Source organism: Carcharodon carcharias, chromosome 5 (genome assembly GCF_017639515.1).
Source record: "Carcharodon carcharias isolate sCarCar2 chromosome 5, sCarCar2.pri, whole genome shotgun sequence".
Classification (NCBI taxonomy): Eukaryota; Metazoa; Chordata; class Chondrichthyes; order Lamniformes; family Lamnidae; genus Carcharodon; species Carcharodon carcharias.
In genome coordinates this window covers 24,126,827-24,151,229 of record NC_054471.1, presented here as the reverse complement: position 1 = coordinate 24,151,229, position 24,403 = coordinate 24,126,827, and the positions used below count along the sequence as shown (strand labels likewise).

At 46.8% G+C, this 24,403-nt stretch overlaps 1 protein-coding gene across 1 annotated transcript in view; it reads left to right on the top strand.

Annotated features, from left to right (window-relative positions):
• The window catches only part of LOC121278127 (polypeptide N-acetylgalactosaminyltransferase 14-like), a 311,464-nt gene extending 292,540 nt beyond the window's left edge, over positions 1-18,924 (top strand). Inside the window, exons 2-3 of the mRNA XM_041188218.1 lie at positions 3,295-3,464; positions 18,822-18,924. Of these exons, the coding sequence (XP_041044152.1) occupies positions 3,295-3,464; positions 18,822-18,924 (273 nt within the window). The remainder of the gene's footprint in view (positions 1-3,294; positions 3,465-18,821) is intronic.
• The last annotated feature ends 5,479 nt before the right edge of the window (positions 18,925-24,403 follow it).

The window sequence follows — 24,403 nt, the reverse complement described above, 5'->3', positions numbered from 1 at the left end:
GAATGGTGATTTTTTTTTTTTATTCATTGGACGTGGGCATCACTGGCTGGGCCAGCATGTATTACCCATCCCTAATTGTCCTTGTTCAGAGGATATTTAAGAGTCAACCACATTGCTGTGGGTCTGGAGTCACATGAAGGCCAGACCAGGTAAGGACAGCAGATTTCCTTCCCTACAGTGCATTAGTGAACCAGATGGGTTTTGACAACAATCGACAATGGTTTAATAGTCATCCCATCAGACTTTTAATTCCAGATTGTTACTGAATTCAAATTCCATCATCTGCTGTGACAGGAATTTGAACCTGGGTCCCCACAGTGTTACCCTAGAGCTCTGGATTAATAATCCACCAACAGTACCATTACGCCATTACACATGCTCGTGAATGATAATGCACTGATGAATGGTGATGTGTTGGTGAATGGTGATGTGTCGGTGAATGGTGATGTGTCGGTGAATGGTGATGTGTCGGTGAATGGTGATGTACTGGTGAATGGTGATGTATTGGTGAATGGTGATGTATTGGTGCTTGGTGAGGTATTGATGATTGGTGAGATATTGGTGAATATTGATGTACAGGTGAATGGTGATTTACTGGTGAATCGTGATGTACTGGTGAATAATGATGTACGGGTGAATAGTGATGTACTGCTGAATGGTGATTTACTGGTGAATGGTAATGTATTGATGAATAGTGATGTACGGGTGAATAGCGATGTACTGGTGAATGGTGATGTACTAGTGAATGGTGATGTACTGATGTACGGGTGAATAGTGATGTACTGGTGAATGGTGATGTGTTGGTGAATGGTGATGTTTTGGTGAATGGTGATGTATCGGTGAATAATGATGCATAGGTGAATGGTGATGTGTTGGTGAATGGTGATGTGTCGGTGAGTGATGTGTCGGTGTATGGTGATGTACTGGTGAATGTCGATGTACTAGTGAAAGGTGATGTGACGGTGAACGGTGATGTGTCAGTGAATGGTGATGTACTGGTAAATGGTGATGTGTCAGTGAATGGTGATGTACTGGTGAATGGTGATGTACTGGTGAATGGTGATGTACTGATGTACGGGTGAATAGTGATGTACTGGTGAATGGTGATGTGTTGGTGAATGGTGATGTTTTGGTGAATGGTGATGTATCGGTGAATAGTGATGCATAGGTGAATGGTGATGTGTCGGTGAATGGTGATGTGTCAGTGAGTGATGTGTCGGTGTATGGTGATGTACTGGTGAATGGTGATGTGTCGGTGAATGGTGATGTACTGGTGAATGTCGATGTACTAGTGAAAGGTGATGTACTGGTAAATGGTGATGTGTCAGTGAATGGTGATGTACTGGTGAATGGTGATGTGTCAGTGAATGGTGATGTACTGGTGAATCGTGATGTGTCAGTGAATGATGATGTGCTGGTGAATGGTGATGTGCTGGTGAATAGTGATGTGCTGGTGAATGGTGATGTGCTGGTGAATGGTGATGTGTTGGTGAATGGTAATGTGTTGGTGAATGGTAAAGCACTGGTGAATTGTGATGTACTGGTGAATGGTGATTTACTGGTGAATCGTGATGTATGGGTGAATAGTGATGTACTGGTGAATGGTGATGTACTGGTGAATGGTGTTGTACTGGTGAACAGTGATATATTAGTGATGTGTTTCTGAATGGTAGAGCACTGGTGAATGGTGATGAATCTGTGAATGCTGGTGTCAGTGAATGCTGATTATCGGTGAATGTTACTGACGGTTGTGTGTTTGCTGTTCCTCACTGACCCACCTAACCACCCACCCTGTGCTCTATGAGCTCTGTGCATTGATGGGACGGGGAACTCAGCAGGACGGCTGTAGGGGGTAAACATGGACCTGACGAAACACTGTAATTCCCATATTTCTTGGGTCAGGGAAAACGGCTGATCTTGGCTCAATTTTGGAGGCGTGGTGATTTGTGGGAGTTTTCTGGGATATTGTTTAAGGATCAGAGGATGAAATGAATGATGGGCGGATTGTAGTTGACCTGTGGATGGATTGGGTCTGATGGATGACGTGGGGCTCTCCCTTTTCCATCTTAAATGTTTTTATCAAGCGGCTGTGAGTTCTTTTCCCTGTGAGCTGTGACATGAGTCAGTATGAGTTACAAGCCAGTACAATCATCTATTTCTGTTCAATTAGTAGAAAGGTTTACTGTGTATACATAATAGTTACAGCACAGAAACAAGCCATTCAGCCCATTAGGATTATGGCAGTATTAATGCTCCATACCAGCCTCCTCCTACTCCAGCTAAACCCATCAACTTCTATTGCTTTCTCCCTCATGTGTTTATCTAGCTTCCTCAAATGTATCCATGTTATTCACCTTAACTACTCCCTGTGGTGGTGAATTACACATTCTAACCACTCTCTGAGTAAAGATGTTTCCCCTCATTACCCTGTTGGGTACAGTAGAAACTACCTACGTTTATTGCCCTGGAGTGCCTGACAAGTGGAAACCTCTTCTCTATTTCAACCCAACAAACCCTTTCATAATCTCTATTTTGTTACAGCCTTGCCTCTGTATTAACCAGACCACAACACTGGGTGAATCCATGCCAATTCCAAAGTATAAATTGTTTATGTAAATGGTAAACAAGCAGCACTCAAACTTCTAGAATAGCATTTCCTACCTTTTGCCAGTCTGAGTAACTGCCTTTAACCACAATTCTGTTTTCTCTCTTGTAGCCAGCTTGATATCCATTTGGCTTCTTGTCCTCTGACTCCACACGTTCTGGCCTTAGTGATGAGTTTACTACGCGGTAGCTTGGAAATTAAAATATATTACGTCTGTTACATTACCCTTTCCTACCCTTTTTATTACTTATTTAAAAAGTTGAAGATGGGTATATAAGGAGTAATTAGATTGCTCACTAGCTTAAATATGTGGTCAATATCAAATTATTCTTCAAAATCATTTTTAACACTGATGTATAAAGAATCAGACCATGGAAGTCTTGTGATTGTTGGGTTAAGGGGAGCTTTGTTCCCTTACTAATCAATAGCGGGCTCCTCTGCATCACTGAAAGACCCCATAGTCCAGAGGCTACATACTGTGATGATCAGTGCAAGTTCTGAAGAGGGACTGCCAGTTTGTGGTCACTTTTACTGCTACCAGCTTTTTACTTCCACATTTTTAATAAATTGATTAGTTTCTCACCCTGCCACAGCGGGAATTGAATTAACATTACAAGTGGATTGTTAGTCCAGTAACATAACCACTCCTACACTAACATAACCCAGAATGATCTGATTTCCCTGCTCAGGACGTGCTGGAGGACTCCAACGAGCAGTTCGATGCTTTTGATGAGAGGAGATACCTCGATGCTAAACGTTGGAAACCCGGTGAAGATCCTTACAAGCTTTATGCCTTCAACCACCGAGAGAGTGGCAGGGTTCCTAGCAATCGGGGGATCAGGGACACCAGACATTACAGGTATGTACTTCACATTGGCTTCTCCTTGTCTCATCTCATCTGTGACAGTTGGAAACTCAGGCACTTCAGTAATCCCGGATGGTTCCTCAAACAGATTATGGTGTAGCTGCCTTTAAGGGGAATACAAGAAGCAGAGAAATAGGAGCAGGAGTAGACCGGACATCTCTTCGGCCATGGCTGATCTTGAGCTTCAGCTCCCCTTTCCTGCCTGCTCTCCATATCCCTTAATTCCCTGAGAGACCAAAAATCTGTCTTTCAATCTCTCACTGTATTCAACGATAAAGTAACCACAAATCTCCAGGTAGAGAATTCCAACGCTTCACAACCCTTTGATTGAAGAAATTTCTCCTCATCTCAGTCCTAAGTGATCAGCCGCTTATCCTGAGACTGTGTCCCCGTGCTCTAGATTCCCCAGCCTGGGGAAACAATCTCTCACTATCTACCTGGCCAAGACCCTTCAGAATTTTTAATGTTTCACTGAGATCCCCTCTCCTTCTTCTAAAATCCAGAGAATATAAACCCAATTTACTTAGCCTCTCTTCATAGGGACCAATCTAATGAACCTTCGCTGTACTGTCTCCAATGCAAGTGTATTCTTCTTTAAATATGGAGACCAAAATTGCACACAGTGGGCTGGATTTTACCATCGGCGAATGGGGGCAGGGCCCGCTTGCCGATACATAAGATGACGCGGGATGACATTGGGCGGAACCCCCGGTGTCACCGTGCCCCCTTTAAACTTTCAGGAAGGCGGGGGCGCAGCAAAATCAGCTGCGCGCCCACTGACCTGTCAATGACCAATTGAGGCCATTGATGGATCAATTAAAGTGATTAGTGGACCTGCCCGTCCAACCTAAGGTTGGTGGACAGGCCAGGAGCCCTGGCGGGAACTAGAAAAGGCACAAAGCCTCATCCACGGGCGGGAGGAGGTTTCATGTAGGGTTTTAAAAATTTTAATAAAGTTTTTTTGGAAATTATGAACATGTCCCAACTCATGTGACGTTGTCATAATGAAGGGATGAAGGGACTGTAAGGGAATTTTTTTTTTCTATTTTTAATATTTTTTAAAGTGGAGGTGATCTCCCTGAGACAGCACTTAGCTTCAGGGAGATGAGTGCGCTCTTTTGTGCACATGCGTGAAAGAGCACACTCTCGATTTTAGGCATTCCCCCCCTCCCCTGCCACCTGCACAGGGGGTGCATAGCGCTTCTGTGCGGACATCACGCTGGGCAGGCCTTAATTGGACCGCCCATGTAAAATGGCGCTGCACCTCTGATCGGGGGCACCGATTGGAAGCGCACCTGCACGCGTCCCCCCCATCAACTTTCCCCCCCCGACAGGGGGAAAATTCAGCCCAGCATTTCAGGTGTGGTCTCACCAAAGTCCAGTGCAACTGTAGCAAGACTTCTTTATTCTTCTACTCCAATCCCCTTGCAATAAAGGCCAACATGCCATTTGTCTTCCTGTAATTGCTTCTGTACCTGCATGCTAACTTGCTAACTTGCTGTGATCCTTGCACGAGTACTCCCAAGTCTATGTGAACATCAATTCTTACAAGTCTCACATCTTTAAAAAATATTCTGTTTTTCTATTCCTACAACAAAGTGAATAACGTCACACTTCCACACTTTATACTCCATCTTCCACCTTGTTGCCCATTCACTTATTGACTGTATCTCTTTGCAGCCTCTCTGTGTCCTCCTCACATCTTATATTTTCACCTGGCTCTGTATCGTCAACAATCTTTGGTGCATTACTCTCTATCTCTTCGTCTAAGCCATGAATGTAGATTGTGAATAGCTGAGGCCCCAGCACTGATCCTTGTGGCACTCCACTAGTCACAACTGGGAGGTGGTGGCGTAGTGTTATTGTTACTGGACTAATATTCCAGAGGCACCTGGCAATGCTCTGGGGACCCAGGTCTGAATCCCACCATGGCAGATAGAGCAATTTGAATTCAATAAAAATCTGGAATTAAAAGTCTCATGATGAAATCATTGTCAACTGTTGTAAAAACCCATTTGCTTCACTAAAGTTCTTTAGGGAAGGGAATCGTCTGGCCTACATGTGACTCCAGGCCCACAGCAATGTGGTTGACTCTTAAATGCCCTCTGAACAAGAGCAATAAATGCTACCCGAGCCAGTGACATCAGCATCCTATGAATGAATTTAAAAATCCTGCCAACTTGAAATTACCCCATTTATGTCTATTCTTTGTTTCTGTCCATGAACCAATCCTCTATCCATCCTAATATATTACCCAGAAATCCATGAGCCCTTATCTTGCCTATTAACTTTTTGTATGGCGCCTTGTCGAATGCCTTTTAGAAATCCAGGTATACTACATCTACTGGTTCCCCTTTATTTATCCTACCAGTGACATCCTCAAAAAATTCTAATACATTTGTCAAACACGATTTCCCTTTTGTAAAACAATGTTGGCTTTTTCTGATCATACTATGATTTTCTAAGTGCATTGTTAAGACTTCCTTAATGATAGATTCCAGCATTTTCCTGATGACTGATGCCAGGCTAATTGGCCTGTCGTTCCCTGTTTTCCCTTTCCCTTCTGTCTTGAGCAGTGGTTTTACTTTTGCCAACTTCCAATCTGCTGGGACCATTTCAGAATCTAGGGAACTTTGGAAAATCATAGCTGGCACATCCCCTCTCTCTGCAGTTATTTCTTTCAGAACCCAAGGATTTAGCCTGTCAAGTCCTGGGGATTTGTCAAATTTTGGTTCTTTAAGTTCCACCAATACTTTTTCTTTGCTGATGTTAATCACATTAATTTCCTCACTCTTTTTAGTCCCTAGTTACCCTCTATTTCTGGTATGCAACGTGTCATACTATTTCCTCCTCAGATTTAGCAGGTAATTGTTGGGAGAGGCCTGCGCTCAATGTGCAGCCTGGCAGATTTGTCCCTGTGTGCTGCTGGCCAGTAAAGGGGGAGGTGCCTCCTTTCTGGGTCCCCGGTGCCCCTCCCACATTTTTCCCTCTCTGCGTCCACCTTCCCCCTGCCCTATCCAATATGTAACCCTCCTCACGGGGCCTGCCTGAGATCCCTGGGGTCCTGGTCCATTACTGATCGCCTCCTCCTTGGCCTAGCTGCAGTACTGGCATTGACCACCACTTCTAGTGGCACTGCTAGTACTGCAGAACTGCTGGCATCTGATTGGCCAGCAGTTTTATGAGGTGGAACTTCCTCCTGAAGACTGGTGGAGGTCTCACCTCATAATAGTTAATGACCTGTCTGCCAAAAAATTAAAGTGGGGCAGGCCAGCCAAGTGGAAGAGGGCTCATGTCTGACATTTACACTGGAGTGTGCAGAAGCCCACTCTCAGTATAATCCATTCGCATGTTTTTGTAAAGGTGATTACATCTAAATCATTTACCCCTTTTTATGCCTCTAGCTCATCTATCTTATGTGACTGCTTCACAAATTCACAGAAAGAGCCTTTAGTTCCATTCCTTTACTACTATTTCCAGCATTGTTCTTGCTCACTGAGGCACAATTCCTGTTAATTCACTCTCCCTTCCTGTCCCCATTCTGCTTGTCTTTATCCACATCACTACACTGTTCTGTTGCCTCGACCTTTCCCTTTGATTTCAAATTCTCCCTCACCAAAGCCCTAACCCCACCCACCCCCACACCTCATGTTAGTTTAAAGCCCTGTCCACAGCCCTGGCTATACAATTCGCCAGGACACTGGTCCCAGCTGTTTAAGTGCCGCCCATGGAACAGCTCTCTCCTTCCTGAGTACTGGTGCTAGTATTCCATGAATCGAAATCCCTTCTTCCCCACACCAATCTTTCAGCCACACAGTTAATGCCCTCTGCCAATTGGGGCATAGCTCAGGTAACAGTCTAGAAATGTTTACCTTTTAATTTGGACCCTAACTCCTCAAACTTTTTCAGCAGAACATCATTCCTGGCTCTACCTGTGTTGTTTGTTCATATGTGGACCCTCCCACTCCTAGTTTGTCTCCAGCTGTGGGGAGATGCCCTTAACCCTGGCACGAGAGAGGGAGCCACACAACTTTCAGAGCTCCCGCTCGCAGAAGCAGGATTAACACAGGAGGGAGAATCACAGAATCACGGAATCACACATTGCAGAAGAGGCCCTTCGGCCCATCGAGTCTACACCGACACGTGAGAAACACCTGACCTACCCACCTAATCCCATTTACCAGCATTTGGCCCATAGCCTTGAATGTTATGACGAGCCAAGTGCTCATCCAGGTACTTTTTAAAGGATGTGAGGCAACCTGCCTCCACCACCCTCCCAGGCAGCACATTCCAGACCGTCACCACCCTCTGGGTAAAAAGGTTTTCCTCACATCCCCCCTAAACCTCCTGCCCCTCACCTTGAACTTATGCCCCCTTGTGACTGACCCTTCAACTAAGGGGAATAGCTGTTCCCTATCCACCCTGTTCATGCCCCTCATAATCTTGTACACCTCGATCAGGTCGCCCCTCGGACTTCTCTGCTCCAATGAAAACAACCCAAGTCTATCCAACCTCTCTTCATAACTTAAATGTTTCATCCCAGGCAACAAACTGGTGAATCTCCTCTGCACCCCCTCCAGTGCAATCACATCCTTTCTATATTGTGGTGACCAGAACTGCACACAGTACTCCAGCTGTGACCTCACCAAGGTTCTATACCACTCCATCATGACCTCCCTACTTTTGTAATCTATGCCTCGATTGATAAAGGCAAGTGTCCCATATGCCTTTTTCACCACCCCCACTAACATGCCCCTCTGCCTTCAGAGATCTAGAGAAGGGACTAGAAGAACATACTAATAGGGTTAGATGAAGAAAGGCCAGAGAAAGTGCTCGTTGAATTTAAACACTGGCATGGATGGGTTGGGCTGAATGGCCTGTTCCTGTGTTGTAAATATTATGTGAACTAGAGGCTTAGATCAGTAAAGGGGGAAGGGGTGAGTCTGGTGCTGGTGGACATTCAGACTAGATGACCCCAGGTTTCAGCCATTTCTTTATTCATTCTTGGACCAGAGGCAGCGCTGGCAAGGCTGTCACTTTTGCTAAGGGATAAATATTGACCAGGATCCCAGCGAGAACACCCAGTCTCTACTTCAAAATAGTGCCATGGGATCCTTTACAGTTAAGCCCTATCAACCCTGCAGAGTCCTCCTCTACTAACATTAGGGGGCTTATGCCAAAATAGCAATAGTTGGTCTACAGATGAGTCAAGCAACAGCCTGACATAGTCATCCTCACAAAATCATACCTTACAGATAATGTCCCAGACTCTACTATCAACATCCTTGGGTATATCCTGTTCCACCGGCAGGACAGGCCTAGCAGAGGTGACAGCTCAGTGGTAAACAGTCGGGAGGGAGTTGCCCTGGGAGTCCTCAACATCAATTCTGGACCCCATGAAGTCTAGTGGTATCAGGTCAAACGTGGGCAAGGAAACCTCCTGCTGATTACCACGTACCGCCCTCCCTCAGCTGATGAATCAATGCTCCTCCATGTTGAACACCACTTGGAAGCAGCACTGAGAGTGGCAAGGGTGCAGAATATACTCTCGGGGGAGGACTTCAACGTCCATCTCCAAACGTGGCTTGGTAGCACCACCACAGACGAGTCCTAAAGGACATAGCTGCAAGACTGGGTCGGCGGCAGGTGGTGAGGGAACCAATACGAGGGAAAAATACACTTGACATCATTCCCACCAATCTACCTGTCACAGATGAACCTGTCCATCACAGTATCTGTAGGAATGACAATCACACAGTCACTGGAGAGACGAAGTCCTGCCTTCACATTGAGGATACCCTCCATCGTGTTGTGTGACACTACCACTGTGCTGAATAAGATAGATTTCGAACAGATCTAGCAACTCAAGACTGGGCATCCATGAGACGCTGTGGGTCATCAGCAGCAGCAGAATTGTACTCGAACACAATGTGTAAACTCATGGCGCAGCATATCCCCGACTCTACCATTACCATCAAACCAGGAGGTCAACCCTGGTTCAATGAAGAGTGCAGGAGGGCATGCCAGGAGCAGCAGCAGGCATACCTAAAAATGAGGTGTCAGCCTGGTGAAGTTATAACACAGGACTACTTGCGTACCAAACAGCATAAGCAGTAAGTGACAGACAGAGCTAAGCGATTCCACAACCAAAGGATCAGATGAAAGCTGTGTAGTCTTGCCACTTCTAGCCATGAAAGGTGATGGACAGTTAAACATCTCGCCAGAGGAGGGGGCTACACATATACTCCCATCCTCAATTATGGAGGAGCCCAGCACATCACTGCAAAAGATAAGGCTGAAGCATTAGCTACAACCTTCAGCCAGAAGTGCTGAGTGGATGATTCATCTTGGCCTCCTTTGGAGGTCCCCAGCATCACAGATACCAGTCTTCAGCCAATTCGATTCACTCCACGTGATATCAAGATATGGCTGAAGGCACTGGATACTGCAAAGGCTGTGGGCCCTGGCAATATTCCGGCAATAGTGCTGAAGACTTGCACTCCAGAACTAGCCACACCCCTGGCCAAGCTGTTCCAATACAGCTACAACACTGGCATCTACCTGGCCATATGGAAAATTGCCCAGGTATGTCCTCAACACAAAAAGAAGGACAAATCCAACCCAGCCAATTACCGCCCCATCAGTCTACTCTCCATCATCAGTAAAGTAATGGAAGGAGTCATCAATTTGCTATCAAGCAGCACTTGCTTAACAATAACCTGCTCACTGACGCCCAGTTTGGGTTCCACCAGGACCACTCAGCTCCTGACCTCACTACAGCCTTGGTTCAAACAAGGAGCTGAACTCCCAAGGTGAGGTGAGAGTGACTGCTCTTGACATCAAGGCAGCATTTGACCGAGTGTGGCATCAAGGAGCCCGAGCAAAACTGGAGTCAATGGGAATCAGGGGGAAAACTCTCCACTGGTTGGCAGTGGCAGAATTGGACAGAGTCAGCATGGATTTATGAAAGGGAAATCATGCTTGACAAATCTGCTGGAATTTTTCGAGGAAGAAACTAGTAGAGTTGATGAGGAGGACGGTGGATGTGGTTTATTTGGACTTTCAGAAGGCTTTCAGCAAAGTCCCACATAAGAGATTAGCATGTAAAATTAAAGTGCATGGGATTGGGAGTAGTGTAGTGAAATGGATAGAAAACTGGTTGGCAGACAGGAAACAAAGAGTAGGAATAAACAGGTCTTTTTCCGAATGGCAGGCAGTGACTAGTGGAGTACCACAGGGATTGGTGCTGGGCCCCCAGTTATTCACAATATATGTTAATGATTTAGATGAGGGAACTAAATGTAATATCTCCAAATTTTCAGATGACACAAAGCTGGGTGGGAGGATGAGCTGTGAGGAGGGTGCAGAGATGCTTCAGTGTGATTTGGACAAGCTGGGTGAGTGGGCAAATGCATGGCAGATGCAGTATAATGTGGATAAGTGTGAGATTATCCATTTTGGTAGCAAAAACAGGAAAGAAGGTTATTATCTGAATGGCTGTAAATTAAGAGATGGGGACGTGCAACAAGACCTGGGTGTCCTTGTACACCAGTCACTGAAGGTAAGCATGCAGGTGCAGCAGGCAGTAAAGAAGGCAAATGGTATGTTGGCCTTCATACAGCTGCAATTATACAGGACCTTGGTGAGCCCACACCTGGAATATTGTGTGCGGTTTTGGTCCAAAATTCCTTAGATTCTGGAAGGGTCCCAGCGGATTGGAAAATATCTAATGTAACACCTTTATTCAAGAAAGGAGGGAGGCAGAAAGCAGAAAACTACAGGCTAGTTAGACTAACATCTGTCATAGGATAATTGCTAGAATCCATTATTAAGGAGGTTATAGCAGGATACTTAGAAAATTCTGATATGATCAGGCAGAGTCAACATAGGTTTGTGAAAGGGAAATCATGTTTAACTAATTTATTAGAGTTTTTGAGGAAGTAACATTCAAGGTGGATAAAGGGGAACCTGTAGACGTAGTGTACCTGGATTTCCAAAAGGCATTTGATAAGGTGCCACCTCAAAGGTTACTGCACAAGATAAGATTACATTGTGTAGGTGTATCCATTAGCATAGATAAAGTATTGGTTAAGAGGAAGCAGAGAGTCAGGACAAATGGGTCTTTTTCAGGTTTGCAAGCTGTAACTAGTGGATTTTTATTTTTGTTTATACTTGCCTGTGATGTATGGGTGTCACTGGCAAGGCCAGCACTTGTTGCCCATCCCTAATTGCCCTTGAACAACTGAGTGGCTTACTTGGCAATTTCAGAGGACAATAATGAGTCAACCAATTGCTGTGGGACTGGAGTTGCATGTAGGCCAGACCAGGTAAGGATGGCAGATTTCCTTCCCTAAAGGGCATTAATGAACCAGGTGGGTTTTTATAACCATCAACAATAGCTTCATGGTCACCATTACTGAAACTAGCTTTTAATTCCAGATTTACTAATTGGATTTAAATTCCACCAGCTACCATGGGATTTGAACCCATGTCACCAGGGCATTAGCCTGAGCTGCTAGAATTATTCATAGAGTGAGCACTGCCACTATCCCACCATCTTCCCCCACAGGGATCAGAGTTGGGGCCTCAACTATTTACAATCTATGTCAATGAAAGGGCTGAATGTATGGTGGCATAATTTGCTGATGACACAGAGATAGCTGGAAAGTAAATTGTCAGTGGAGGTAGATTCTGCAAAGGGATATATACAGGTTAAGTGAGTGGGCAAAACTTTGATAGATGGAGTATATTGTGGGAAAATGTGAACTTGCCCATTTTGGTGGGAAGAGTAGAAAAGCAGCATACTATTTAAATACAGAGACCGCAGAACTCGGCTATACAGGGGGATCTGGGTATCCTGGTACACAAATCACAAAGTTAGTTTGCAGGTACAGCAAGTGATTAAGAAGGCAAATGAAATGTTGGCATTTATTGCAAAGGGAATGGAATATAAAAGTAGGGAAGTTTTGCTGCAGCTTTGGTCTCCTTAGTTGAAAAAAGATAAAATTATGTTAGAAGCTGTTCAGAGAAGGTTCACATGACTCATTCCTGGGATAAAGGGGTTGTCCTGTGAGGAAAGGTTGAGCAAATTGGACCTATACCCATTGGAGTTTAGAAGAATGAGAGGTGACCTTATTCCTCTTGTGGGAGAGACTAGAACCAGCGGACACAGTTTAAGAATAAAGGTCTCCCTTTTAAGATGGAGATGAAGAGAATTTTTTTCTCTCAGAGTCGTTAGTCTGTGGAATTCCCTTCCCCAGACAGCAGTGGAGGCTGGGACATTGAATTTATTCAAGGCTGAGTTAGACAGATTTTTAATAGACAAGGGGATTCCGCGGATATAGGGAACAGGCAGGAAATAGGAATGCAGACCACGGCCAGATCAGCCATGATCTTATTAAAAGGCGGAATAGGTTTGAAGGGCCGAATAGCCTACTCCTGCTCCTTAGTCCATGTTCATATGAATGAAGTGTAGTCGCCGTTGTAATGTAAGAAATGTGGGAGCCTTTTTTCACACAGCAAGATCCCAGGAATATGATAATGACCAGATAACCTGTTGCTTTTCAGTGAGGGACAAATATTGGCCAGGATCCCAGAGAGAACTCCCTCTCTCTTCAAAATAACACCATGAGATCCTTTCCATTTAACTGAGACAGCAGTGTGGGCCTTAGTTTAATATCTCACCCAGACGATGACAGCTCTGACAGTGCAGCACTCCCTCAGCACCACACTGGGAGTGTCAGCCTAGATTTTGTGCTCAAGTCTCTGGAGCAGTGGGACTTGAATTCACAACTTTCTGACTGCGAGGCAAGAGTGCTACCCACTGAACCACCATGAACACCTTGTTTACTGACACAATATTCTTAGACAGACAGTATCCTGTCAGGCCGGAGCAAAGGGACCAGGGTCCAAACCAATCCCCAATTTATTCTGTCGAGAACTTTTGTTCAAATTTTCATTCCAGCAGATTCTGTCATACACCGACCAGAAACTCCAGGGCTGAGATTGAAGTAACAGTGAGGAAGTGTGTGCTGAATCGGAAACACTGAGCTGATCCCTTCTTGATGTTTAAAGCCAAATTGCTGCAGCTCACCTCCCTGGTAATGACTCATTCAGAAAATCAGGCAGCTGCTTTTGCACGTTGGCTGAGTCTGTCAGCCAGAGACAAGAAGCTGCCGCTTTCATTTATTCCTCGTACAGATCTAATGAGCTCTCTGACAGCTCTGATATCTGAGGTAACCTGGTAAACCACTGAGCTGCAACATTTTCTGTAAGGTTCTGGGGTGGGGGGGGGGAGAGGTCCTTATCTCCCAACTCCACCCGCCAATCCCCCAACAATGCCCCACCTCCAGCATCGTTCCCCATCAAACCCCCCCCACCCCACCCCCTCAAACCCACACATCTCCCACCGTGTCAGGACTGACACTTTGAGAGGGAAGTTGGTCAAGGAGAATCTGATAATTTCTCATGCAAAAAAAAAGGGAAAATGTAGAGCTGGGTCAGCCCAGGAAGGTGAAAGAGAACTGGAAGTGACAGCACAACAGGTTAATGTGGAGGTTTAATCTTTCACCTCACTGACAGCATTACTGAGAATGTTTTAATTACTCACTAACGCAGGCTGTGTGAAGGCAGTTTGAGGTGAAGCACCATCAGGCTGAAGGCTGTCAGTTCCGTCCCCCTCAGCACTGGGGGCGTAATGAGTGAGGCAGAAACTTGAATTTTCACTCTGTTCAAAATGACACTTCACTGCCTCCCCCTGCAGTCTCTGTATGTACAATGCCCTCCAGTGTAATGAAACCTAAACCCCTGGTCACCTCTCCCCACCCCCCCACTCACACATCACCATCTGAATTTCACTTTGCCCTGCAGAAGCAAGGCCCCAGTGTCAGCTCGACTCGCTCGCCAACAGGTTTGATTTTTGAGTTGGGAGGTCGTTTGGTCAAACCTCACTCTAGTCTAGATGGACACTCCAGTGCAGTACCAAAGGGCTGCTGCACTGCCAGAAGTGCTTTCTTTTTTGCTGAGGTGTTAAATTGAGGCTCCGTCTGCCCTCTCAGGGGAATGTAAAAGATCTAACGTTGCCAATTTGAAGAACTCTTTCATGGCCAATTATCCAACCTCTGTCACCGAACCTGCTCATTCGCCACATTGCTGTTGATGGGAGTTTGCTGAGCTCCAACTGGCTACCACGTTCCCTCCAACAGTGACTACGGCTCGCCGTTGGATGTAAAGACCTTTGGGTTGTCCTGCGGTGGTGAAAGGCGCTATAGAAATGCAAGGGCATTCTTGCAGACGATGACCCCGAAACGAAGTTGGACAGGCTGGACAGAGAGCCCGCTCCACGATGCTTCTGATTTTCCAGTGCTTCCCGGAATATGAATCGGTGCTGAGCTCCTCACTCAATCCTCCAGCCAGGCAGCCAGTAATGTTACCGGATGGACAGTCCTGGCTTGTGAATTGCTGTCTATCTGAGTTAGCTTGCACAGAGATGCTGGCATGTTTAAAGAGAGAGAGCGCAAATCAATACCTGCGATTAATTGCATTGACAAAGACTTCGCTATCCCTAAAGTGTATTCATTAAAATGCAGTGGAATTTATTGACCAGATCCAGTGAGCAGGACTGCTGACCCCTCAAGTACTTGGCTCAATGTCATGGCAATGGTGATTTATAAAGTTCTGAGGCTGTAACACTGAACTGCATCAAGATACTTCCAGTTAATTTTAAATATTAACTATTCCCAAATTACTGGCTGGGCTGAATCTGCTAATTTGACAAGTGGTTGAATCAGCTGGAAGTCCCAGAATAATAATATCATTTAATCGCCCCTCTCCTCCACCCTATCACAGATCTGTCACCTTTATTCTTTACTCCACAGCCTGCCTGCCAACCCCCAGCCTTGTCTAAAAACTGCTGACATCTCATTCAGCTGACAGGTCATAGACCTGAAACTCAGTCAAACCTTCCTCTCTCCGCAGATGCTGCCTGACCCCTGTTGAGTGTTTCCAGCATTTTCTGTTTTTATTTCCGATTTCCAACATCTGCAAGATTTTGCTTCTGTTTCAACGACAGCATCCAAACATATGAATTAGCAGCTGGAATAGGCCACTCGGCCCCTCGAACTTGCTCCAACATTCAATGAGATCACGGCTAATCTGATAGTGAGCACAACTCCACAGCTCCACTGTGGAGCAGGCTTGAGGGGCTGAGTGGCCTACTCCTGCTCCAAATTCATATGTTTGTGTTCCTGTCTATCCCCGATAACCTATCGCCCCCTTGTTAATCAAGAATCTATCTAGCTCTGCCTTAAAAATATTCAAACACACTGCTTCCACTGTCTTTTGAGAAAGAGAGTTCCAAAGACTCAAAACCCTCTGAGAGGAAAAATCTCTCCTCATCTCTGTCTTAAAAGGGTGACCCCTTATTTTTACACAGTGACCCCTAGTTCTAGATTCTCCCACAAGAGGAAACATCCTCTCCACATCCACCCTGTCAAGACCCCTCAGGATCTTATATGTTTCAATCAAGTTGCCCCTCACTCTTCTAAACTCCAGTGGATACAAGCCTAGTCTGTCCAGCCTTTCCTCATAAGACAACCCGCCCATTCCTGGTATTCGTCTGTTAAACCTTCTCTGAACTGCTTCCAATGCATTTACATCCTTCCTGAAATTAAAAGACCAGCACTGTTCATAGCATTCCAGACATGGTCTCACCAGTGCCCTGCATAACTGAAGCATAACCTCCCTACTTTTGTAATCAATAAATGATAATATTCTATTAGCTTTCCTAATTACTTGCTGCACCTTCATTCTAGCCTTTTGTGATTCATTCACTAGTATGTTCTGCATTCTCTCATTTAGATAATATGCTCCTTTTTTTATTCTTCCTGCCAAAATGGACAATTTCATATTTTCCCACATTATACTCCATTTGCCAGATCTTTGCCCTTTCACTTAACCTATTTATATCCCTTTGTAACTTCCTCTTCACAACTTACTTTCCTACCTATCTTTGTGTCATCAGCAATTTAGCAACCATCCCTTCAGTCTCTTCATCCAAGTAACATCCTGCCAACCAGAAAATGACCAATTTATGCCTAATCTCCATTTCCTGTCAGCTAGCCAATCTTCTATCCCGCTGATATGTTACCCCCTACACCATGAGCTTTTATTTTCTGCAATAACCTTTGGTGTGGCACTTTGTCAAATGCCTTCTGGAAATCTAAGTACAGTACATCCACCAATTCCCCTTTATCCACAGCACATGTTTGTTACGCCTTCAAAGAACTACAATAAATTGGTGAAATATGATTTCCCTTTCACAAAACCATGTTGACTCTGCCTGATTGCCTTGAATTTTTCTTTAACAATAGCTTCTAACATTTTCCCTATGACAGATTTTGAGCTAACTGGCCTGTAGTTTCCTGCTTTCTGTCTCCCTCCCTTTTTGCATAAAGGAGTTGCATTCTCTATTTTGCAATCTAATGAAACTTTCCCCGAATCTAGGGAATTTTGGAAAATTAAAACCAAGACATCAATTATCTCATGAGCCACTTCCTTCAAGACCCTATGATGAAGTTCATCAGCACCCGGGCACTTGTCAGCCCACAGCCCCAACAATTTACTCAGTACCACTTGTCTGGTGATTGTAATTTTCCTGAGTTCCTCCCTCCCTTCCATTTCCTGATTTACAGCTCCTCTTTCTCCAACACCCTCTGCTGGGGGCATTGACCTCAGCATCTGCAGGCTTTAACTATATCCTCATTATCAAACTTGTTTTAACATCACACCTGACCCCGTCCCCTTCCCCATTGTTTACTATCTCTCCTCTCTCCACAGGGGCCTTATCGAAAGAAAAGAAGGATTTATGCACTTCACAACCACCGGACATCTCAAAATGCTTTACAGACAACAAAGTACTTTTGGAATGGAGTCACTGTTGTACTGTCGGAAATGTAGTAGCCAATTTACACACAGAAAGCTCCCACATGTGGGCCATAAATAAATGTCTTATCCAAAGTATAGCACCTCCAGCAGTGCAGCGACAGCCTTAATTGTTACACATAAGCCCTGGTATCAGCCTTGAACCCACCACCCTGGGACCCCAAGACCAAAGTACTACCACCTAAGCCATGGCTGACATTGCTTGCATAACTGTTTACCCGTCCTTTCCTTACTTCACACTTTAATGCTTCTGTCCAGTACTAAAACTGAGGACTGCTACCTCACTCCTCTCTGAGAATCTTTTTCTTTCCCTCCTTGAAGAATGAAGAAATAAGAAATTTACAAATGGATTTGGAGAGGTTAGGTGAATGGGCCACAATTTGGCAGATGGAGTTTAATGTGGATAAGTGTGAGGTTATCCATTTTGGTTGGAAGAATAAAAAGGCGACTTATTATTTAAATGGAGAGAAACTTCAGAATGCTTCAGTGCAGAGGGATCTGGGTGTCCTTGTGCATGAATCACTGAAAGCTAATATGCAGGTACAGCAAGTAATAAGGAAGGCAAATGGAATTTTGACATTTATTGCTACAGGAATAGAGTATAAAAATAGGGAAGTGTTGTTGCAACTCTTCAAGGCATTGGTGAGACCGCACCTGGAGCACTGTGCACAGTTTTGGTCCCCTTGCTTGAGGAAGGATGTAGTTGCACTGGAGGTGGTTCAGAGGAGGTTCACTAGATTGATTCCAGAGATGTGGGGCTTGTCTTATGAGGAGAGATTGAGCAGTTTAGACCTATACTCATTAGAGTTTGGAAGGATGAGAGGAGATCTAATTGAGGTATATAAGATGCTAAAGGGGATAGACAAAGTAGATGTGGAGTGGATGTTTCCCCTTGTGGGGCATTCTAGAATGAAAGGCCATAGTTTTAGGCTAAGGGGTGGTAGATTTAAATCAGAGATGAGGAGGAATTACTTTTCTCAAAGGGTCGTGAATCTGTGGAATTCACTAACTCAGAGTGCAGTGGAAGCCGGGACGCTGAATAAATTTAAGGAGGAGATAGACAGATTTTTAATTAGTAACGGGTTGAAAAGTTATGGGGAGAGGGCGGGAAATTGGAGTTGAGGCCAAAATGAGATCAGCCATGATCGTATTGAATGGTGAGGCAGGCTCGAGGGGCTGAATTGCCTACTCCTGCTCCTAGTTCTTATGTTCTTCCTCCTCTCCCTGAGGAGATTACTCAACCTGTCTGCCTCAGAATTTTCAGTTCACCCCCAGGATGTTAACCTGTGTGTTCTTTCCACAGGTACTGTCTGAGACACTAGCTGTCCCTGCCGCATCCAGTTTCTGTTCTGGATTACCAGGATGTTTTTGTAATGATTTTCTTGTTGATTATTGCCTCTGTTTTCACAGATGCTCCATGCAGCAATACAGTGCAGAGCTTCCACCCACCAGCATCATCATCACACTCCATAATGAAGCCAGGTCAGCACTGCTGCGGACTGTCAGGAGGTGAGACTCAGGAGGAACTCCTGCTCTTCAGCAGCAGAAGTCTCAGCTCAGGGGGACATCCTGTCTGTGTGTGAGAAAGGCAGAGAGTGTGTGGGGGAGAGAGAGAGAGAGAGAGAGTGTGTGTGGGAGAGAGTGTATGTGTGTGAGAAAGGGAGAGTGTGTGTGTGTGAGAGAGAGTGTATGTGTGAGAGAGAGAGTGTGTGAGGGAGAGAGAGTGTGTGGGAGAGAGTGTATGTGTGTGAGAGAGGAAGAGTGTGTGTGTGTGAGGGAGAAAGTGTGTGTGTGAGAGAGAGTGGGTGTGAGTGAGAGAGGGAGAGGGAGAGCGAGTGTGTGAGAGAGAGGGGAGAGTGTGTGTGTGTGTGAGAGAGAGTGTATGTGTGTGAGAGAGAGTGTATGTGTGTGAGAGAGGGAGAGTGTGTGTGCGTGAGAGAGAGTGTGAGAGGGAGAGAGAGAGTGTGAGAGGGAGAGAGTGTGAGAGGGAGAGAGAGAGTGTGAGAGGGAGAGAGAGAGTGTGAGAGGGAGAGAGAGAGTGTGAGAGGGAGAGAGAGAGTGTGAGAGGGAGAGAAAGAGTGTGGGAGAGAGTGTGTGTGTGTGAGAGAAGAGTGTGTGTGAGAGAGATTGTGTGTGTGTGTGAGAGAGAGAAAGTGTGTGTGTGAGAGAGGGAGAGGGTGTGTGTGTGAGAGAGGGAGAGAGTGTGTGTGTGAGAGAGGGAGAGAGTGTGTGTGTGAGAGAGGGAGAGAGTCTGTGTGTGGGAGAGAGAGTGTGTGTGGGAGAGAGAGTGTGTGTGGGAGAGAGAGTGTGTGTGGGAGAGAGTGTGTGGGAGAGAGTGTGTGTGGGAGAGAGTGTGTGTGTGTGTGGGAGAGAGTGTGTGTGTGTGTGGGAGAGAGAGTGTGTGTGTGTGGGAGAGAGAGTGTGTGTGTGTGGGAGAGAGAGTGTGTGTGTGTGGGAGAGAGTATGTGTGTGTGTGGGAGAGCATGTGTGTGTGGAAGAGAGAGTGTGTGTGGGAGAGATTGTGTGTGGGAGAGAGTGTGTGTGGGAGAAGGAATGTGTGTTAACCAAACACACGTGATCAAACTCGATATACGACTGAGACAGTTAATCAAACTGTGTGTGGGAGAGGGTGTGTGTGTGGGAGAGAGTGTCTGTGTGTGGGAGAGAGTTTGTGTGGGAGAGAGTGTTTGTGTGTGGGAGAGTGTTTGTGTGTGGGAGAGAGTTTGTGTGGGAGAGAGTGTTTGTGTGTGGGAGAGAGTGTTTGTGTGTGGCAGAGAGTGTGTGTGGGAGAGAGTGTGTGTGGGAGAAGTAGTGTGTGTTAACCAAACACACGTGATCAAACTCGATATCTGACTGAGACAGTTAACCAAATGCACATGATCAAACTGTGTGTGGGAGAGGGTGTGTGTGTGGGAGAGGGTGTGTGTGTGGGAGAGACAGTGTGTGTAGGAGAGAATGTGTGTGTGTGTGTGTGTGGGAGAGACTGTGTTTGTGTGTGTGTGTGTGTGTGTGGGAGAGAATGTGTGTTTGTGGGAGAGAGAGTGTGTGTGTGTTTGTGTGTGTGTGTGTGGGAGAGAGTGTGTGTGTCTGCGTGTGGGAGAGTGTGTGGGAGAGAGTGTGTGTGTGTGTGGGAGAGAGTGTGTGTGTGTGTGGGAGAGAGTGTGTGTGTGTGTGGGAGAGAGTGTGTGTGTGTGTGGGAGAGAGTGTGTGTGTGTGTGGGAGAGAGTGTGTGTGTGTGGGAGAGAGTGTGTGTTTGGGAGAGAGTGTGTGTGTGTGGGAGAGAGTGTGTGTGTGTGTGAGAGAGAATGTGTGTGTGTGGGAGAGAGTGTGTGTGTGTGTGTGTGTGTGTGTGCGGGAGAGAGTGTGTGTGTGTGTGTGTGGGAGAGAGTGTGTGTGTGTGGGAGAGAGTGTGTGTGTGTGGGAGAGAGTGTGTGTGTGTGGGAGAGAGTGTGTGTGGGAGAGGGTGTGTGTGTATGGGAGAGAATGTGTGTGTGTGGGAGAGAGTTTGTGTGTGTGGGAGAGAGTGTGTGTGTGTGGGAGAGAGTGTGTGTGTGTGGGAGAGAGTGTGTGTGTGTGGGAGAGAGTGTGTGTGTGTGGGAGAGGGGGTGTGTGTGTGGGAGAGAATGTGTGTGTGTGGGAGAGGGGGTGTGTGTGTGGGAGAGAGAGTGTGTGTAGGGGAGAGTGTGTGTAGGGGAGAGTGTGTGTAGGGGAGAGTGTGTGTAGGGGAGAGTGTGTGTAGGGGAGAGTGTGTGTAGGGGAGAGTGTGTGTAGGGGAGAGTGTGTGTAGGGGAGAGTGTGTGTAGGGGAGAGTGTGTGTAGGGGAGAGTGTGTGTAGGGGAGAGTGTGTGTAGGGGAGAGTGTGTGTAGGGGAGAGTGTGTGTAGGGGAGAGTGTGTGTAGGGGAGAGTGTGTGTAGGGGAGAGTGTGTGTAGGGGAGAGAGTGTGTAGGGGAGAGAGTGTGTGTGGCAGAGAGTTGTGTGTGTGGATGAGAGCGTGTGTTTGTGTGTGTGTGTGTGGCAGAGAGTGTGTGTGTGGCAGAGAGTGTGTGTTTTGATGAGAGCGTGTGTGTGTGTGTGGGAGAGTGTGTGCGTGGCAGAGAGTGTGTGTTTTGATGAGAGCGTGTGTTTGTGTGGGAGAGAGTGTGTGTGGCAGAGAGTGTGTGTGTGGATGAGAGCGTGTGTGTGGGTGTGGGAGAGAGTGTGTGTGTGGGAGAGGGTGTGTGTGTGGGAGAGGGTGTGTGTGTGGGAGAGGGTGTGTGTGTGGGAGAGTGTGTGTGTGTGGGAGAGAGTGTGTGTGTGTGGGAGAGGGTGTGTGTGTGTGGGAGAGGGTGTGTGTGTGTGGGAGAGGGTGTGTGTGTGTGGGAGAGGGTGTGTGTGTGTGTGGGAGAGGGTGTGTGTGTGTGTGGGAGAGGGTGTGTGTGTGTGTGGGAGAGGGTGTGTGTGTGTGGGAGAGTGTGTTTGTGTGTGGGAGTGTGTGTGTGTGTATGGGAGAGTGTGTGTGGGAGATAGAGTGTGTGTGTGTGGGAGAGAGAGAGTGTGTGTGTGGGAGAGTGAGTGTGTGTGTGTGGGAGAGAGAGTGTGTGTGTGTGGGAGAGAGTGTGTGTGTGTGTGTGGGAGAGAGTGTGTGTGTGTGTGTGTGGGACAGAGTGTGTGTGTGTGGGAGAGAGAGAGTGTGTGTGTGGGAGAGAGAGAGTGTGTGTGTGGGAGAGAGAGTGTGTGTGTGTGGGAGAGAGAGTGTGTGTGTGTGGGAGAGAGTGTGTGTGTGTGTGTGGGAGAGAGAGTGTGTGTGTGTGGGAGAGAGAGTGTGTGTTGGAGAGAGAGTGTATGTGTGTGGGAGAGAGAGTGTGTGTGTGGGAGAGAGAGTGTGTGTCTGTGGGAGAGAGTGTATGTGTGTGGGAGAGAGTGTATGTGTGTGGGAGAGAGTGTATGTGTGTGGGAGAGAGTGTATGTGTGTGTGGGAGAGAGTGTGTGTGTGTGTGGGAGAGAGTGTGTGTGTGTGTGGGAGAGAGAGTGTGTGTGTGTGTGGGAGAGAGAGTGTGTGTGTGTGGGAGAGAGAGTGTGTGTGTGTGGGAGAGAGAGTGTGTGTGTGTGGGAGAGAGAGTGTGTGTGTGTGGGAGAGAGAGTGTGTGTGTGTGGGAGAGAGAGTGTGTGTGTGTGGGAGAGAGAGTGTGTGTGTGTGGGAGAGAGAGTGTGTGTGTGTGGGAGAGAGTGTGTGTGTGTGTGGGAGAGAGAGTGTGTGTGGGAGAAGGAGTGTGTGTTAACCAAACACACGTGATCAAAATCGAAATCCGACTGAGACAATTAACCAAATGCACGTGATTAAACAGTGTGTGGGAGAGGGAGTGTGTGTGTAGGAGAGAGAGTGTGTGTGTAGGAGAGAGAGTGTGTGTGTAGGAGAGAGAGTGTGTGTGGGAGAGAGAGTGTGTGTGTGTGGGAGAGAGAGTGTGTGTGTGTGGGGGAGAGAGTGTGTGTGTGTGGGAGAGAGTGTTTGTGTGTGTGGGAGACAGTCTGTGTGTGTGTGTGGGAGAGAGTGTGTGTGTGTGGGAGAGAGTGTGTGTGTGTGTGGGAGAGAGAGTGTGTGTGTGTGGGAGAGAGAGTGTGTGTGTGTGGGAGAGAGAGTGTGTGTGTGTGGGAGAGAGAGTGTGTGTGTGTGGGAGAGAGAGTGTGTGTGGGAGAAGGAGTGTGTGTTAACCAAACACACGTGATCAAAATCGATATCCGACTGAGACAGTTAACCAAATGCACGTGATTAAACTGTGTGTGGGAGAGGGAGTGTGTGTGTAGGAGAGAGAGTGTGTGTGGGAGAGAGAGTGTGTGTGTGTGGGAGAGACAGTGTGTGTGTGTGGGAGAGAGAGTGTGTGTGTGTGGGAGAGAGAGTGTGTGTGTGTGGGAGAGAGAGTGTGTGTGTGTGGGAGAGAGTGTTTGTGTGTGTGGGAGAGAGTGTTTGTGTGTGTGGGAGAGAGTGTTTGTGTGTGTGGGAGAGAGTGTTTGTGTGTGTGGGAGAGAGTGTTTGTGTGTGTGGGAGAGAGTGTGTGTGTGTGTGGGAGAGAGTGTGTGTGTGTGTGGGAGAGAGTGTGTGTGGGGGAGAGTGTGTGTGGGGGAGAGTGTGTGTGGGAGAGAGTGTGTGTGGGAGAGAGTGTGTGTGGGAGAGAGTGTGTGTGGGAGAGAGTGTGTGTGGGAGAGGGTGTGTGTGTGTGGGAGAGAGTGTGTGTGTGTGTGTGGGAGAAAATGTGTGTGTGTGGGAGAAAATGTGTGTGTGTGGGAGAGAGTGTGTGTGACAGAGAGTGTGTGTGTGGATGAGAGCGTGTGTGTGTGGATGAGAGCGTGTGTGTGTGGATGAGAGTATGTGTGTGTGTGGGAGAGAGAGTGTGTGTGTGTGGGAGAGAGAGTCTGTGTGTGTGGGAGAGAGAGTGTGTGTGTGGGAGAGAGAGAGTGTGTGTGTGTGGGAGAGAGAGTGTGTGTGTGTGGGAGAAAGAGTGTGTGTGGGAGAAGGAGTGTGTGTTAACCAAACACACGTGATCAAAATCGATATCCGACTGAGACAGTTAACCAAATGCACGTGATTAATCTGTGTGTGGGAGAGGGAGTGTGTGTGTAGGAGAGAGAGTGTGTGTGTAGGAGAGAGAGTGTGTGTGGGAGAGAGAGTGTGTGTGTGGGAGAGAGAGTGTGTGTGTGTGGGAGAGAGAGTGTGTGTGTGTGGGAGAGAGAGTGTGTGTGTGGGAGAGAGAGAGTGTGTGTGTGGGAGAGAGAGTGTGTGTGTGTGGGAGAGAGAGTGTGTGTGGGAGAAGGAGTGTGTGTTAACCAAACACAGGTGATCAAAATCGATATCCGACTGAGACAGTTAACCAAATGCACGTGACTAATCTGTGTGTGGGAGAGGGAGTGTGTGTGTAGGAGAGAGAGTGTGTGTGTAGGAGAGAGAGTGTGTGTGGGAGAGAGAGTGTGTGTGTGTGTGGGAGAGAGAGTGTGTGTGTGTGGGAGAGAGAGTGTTTGT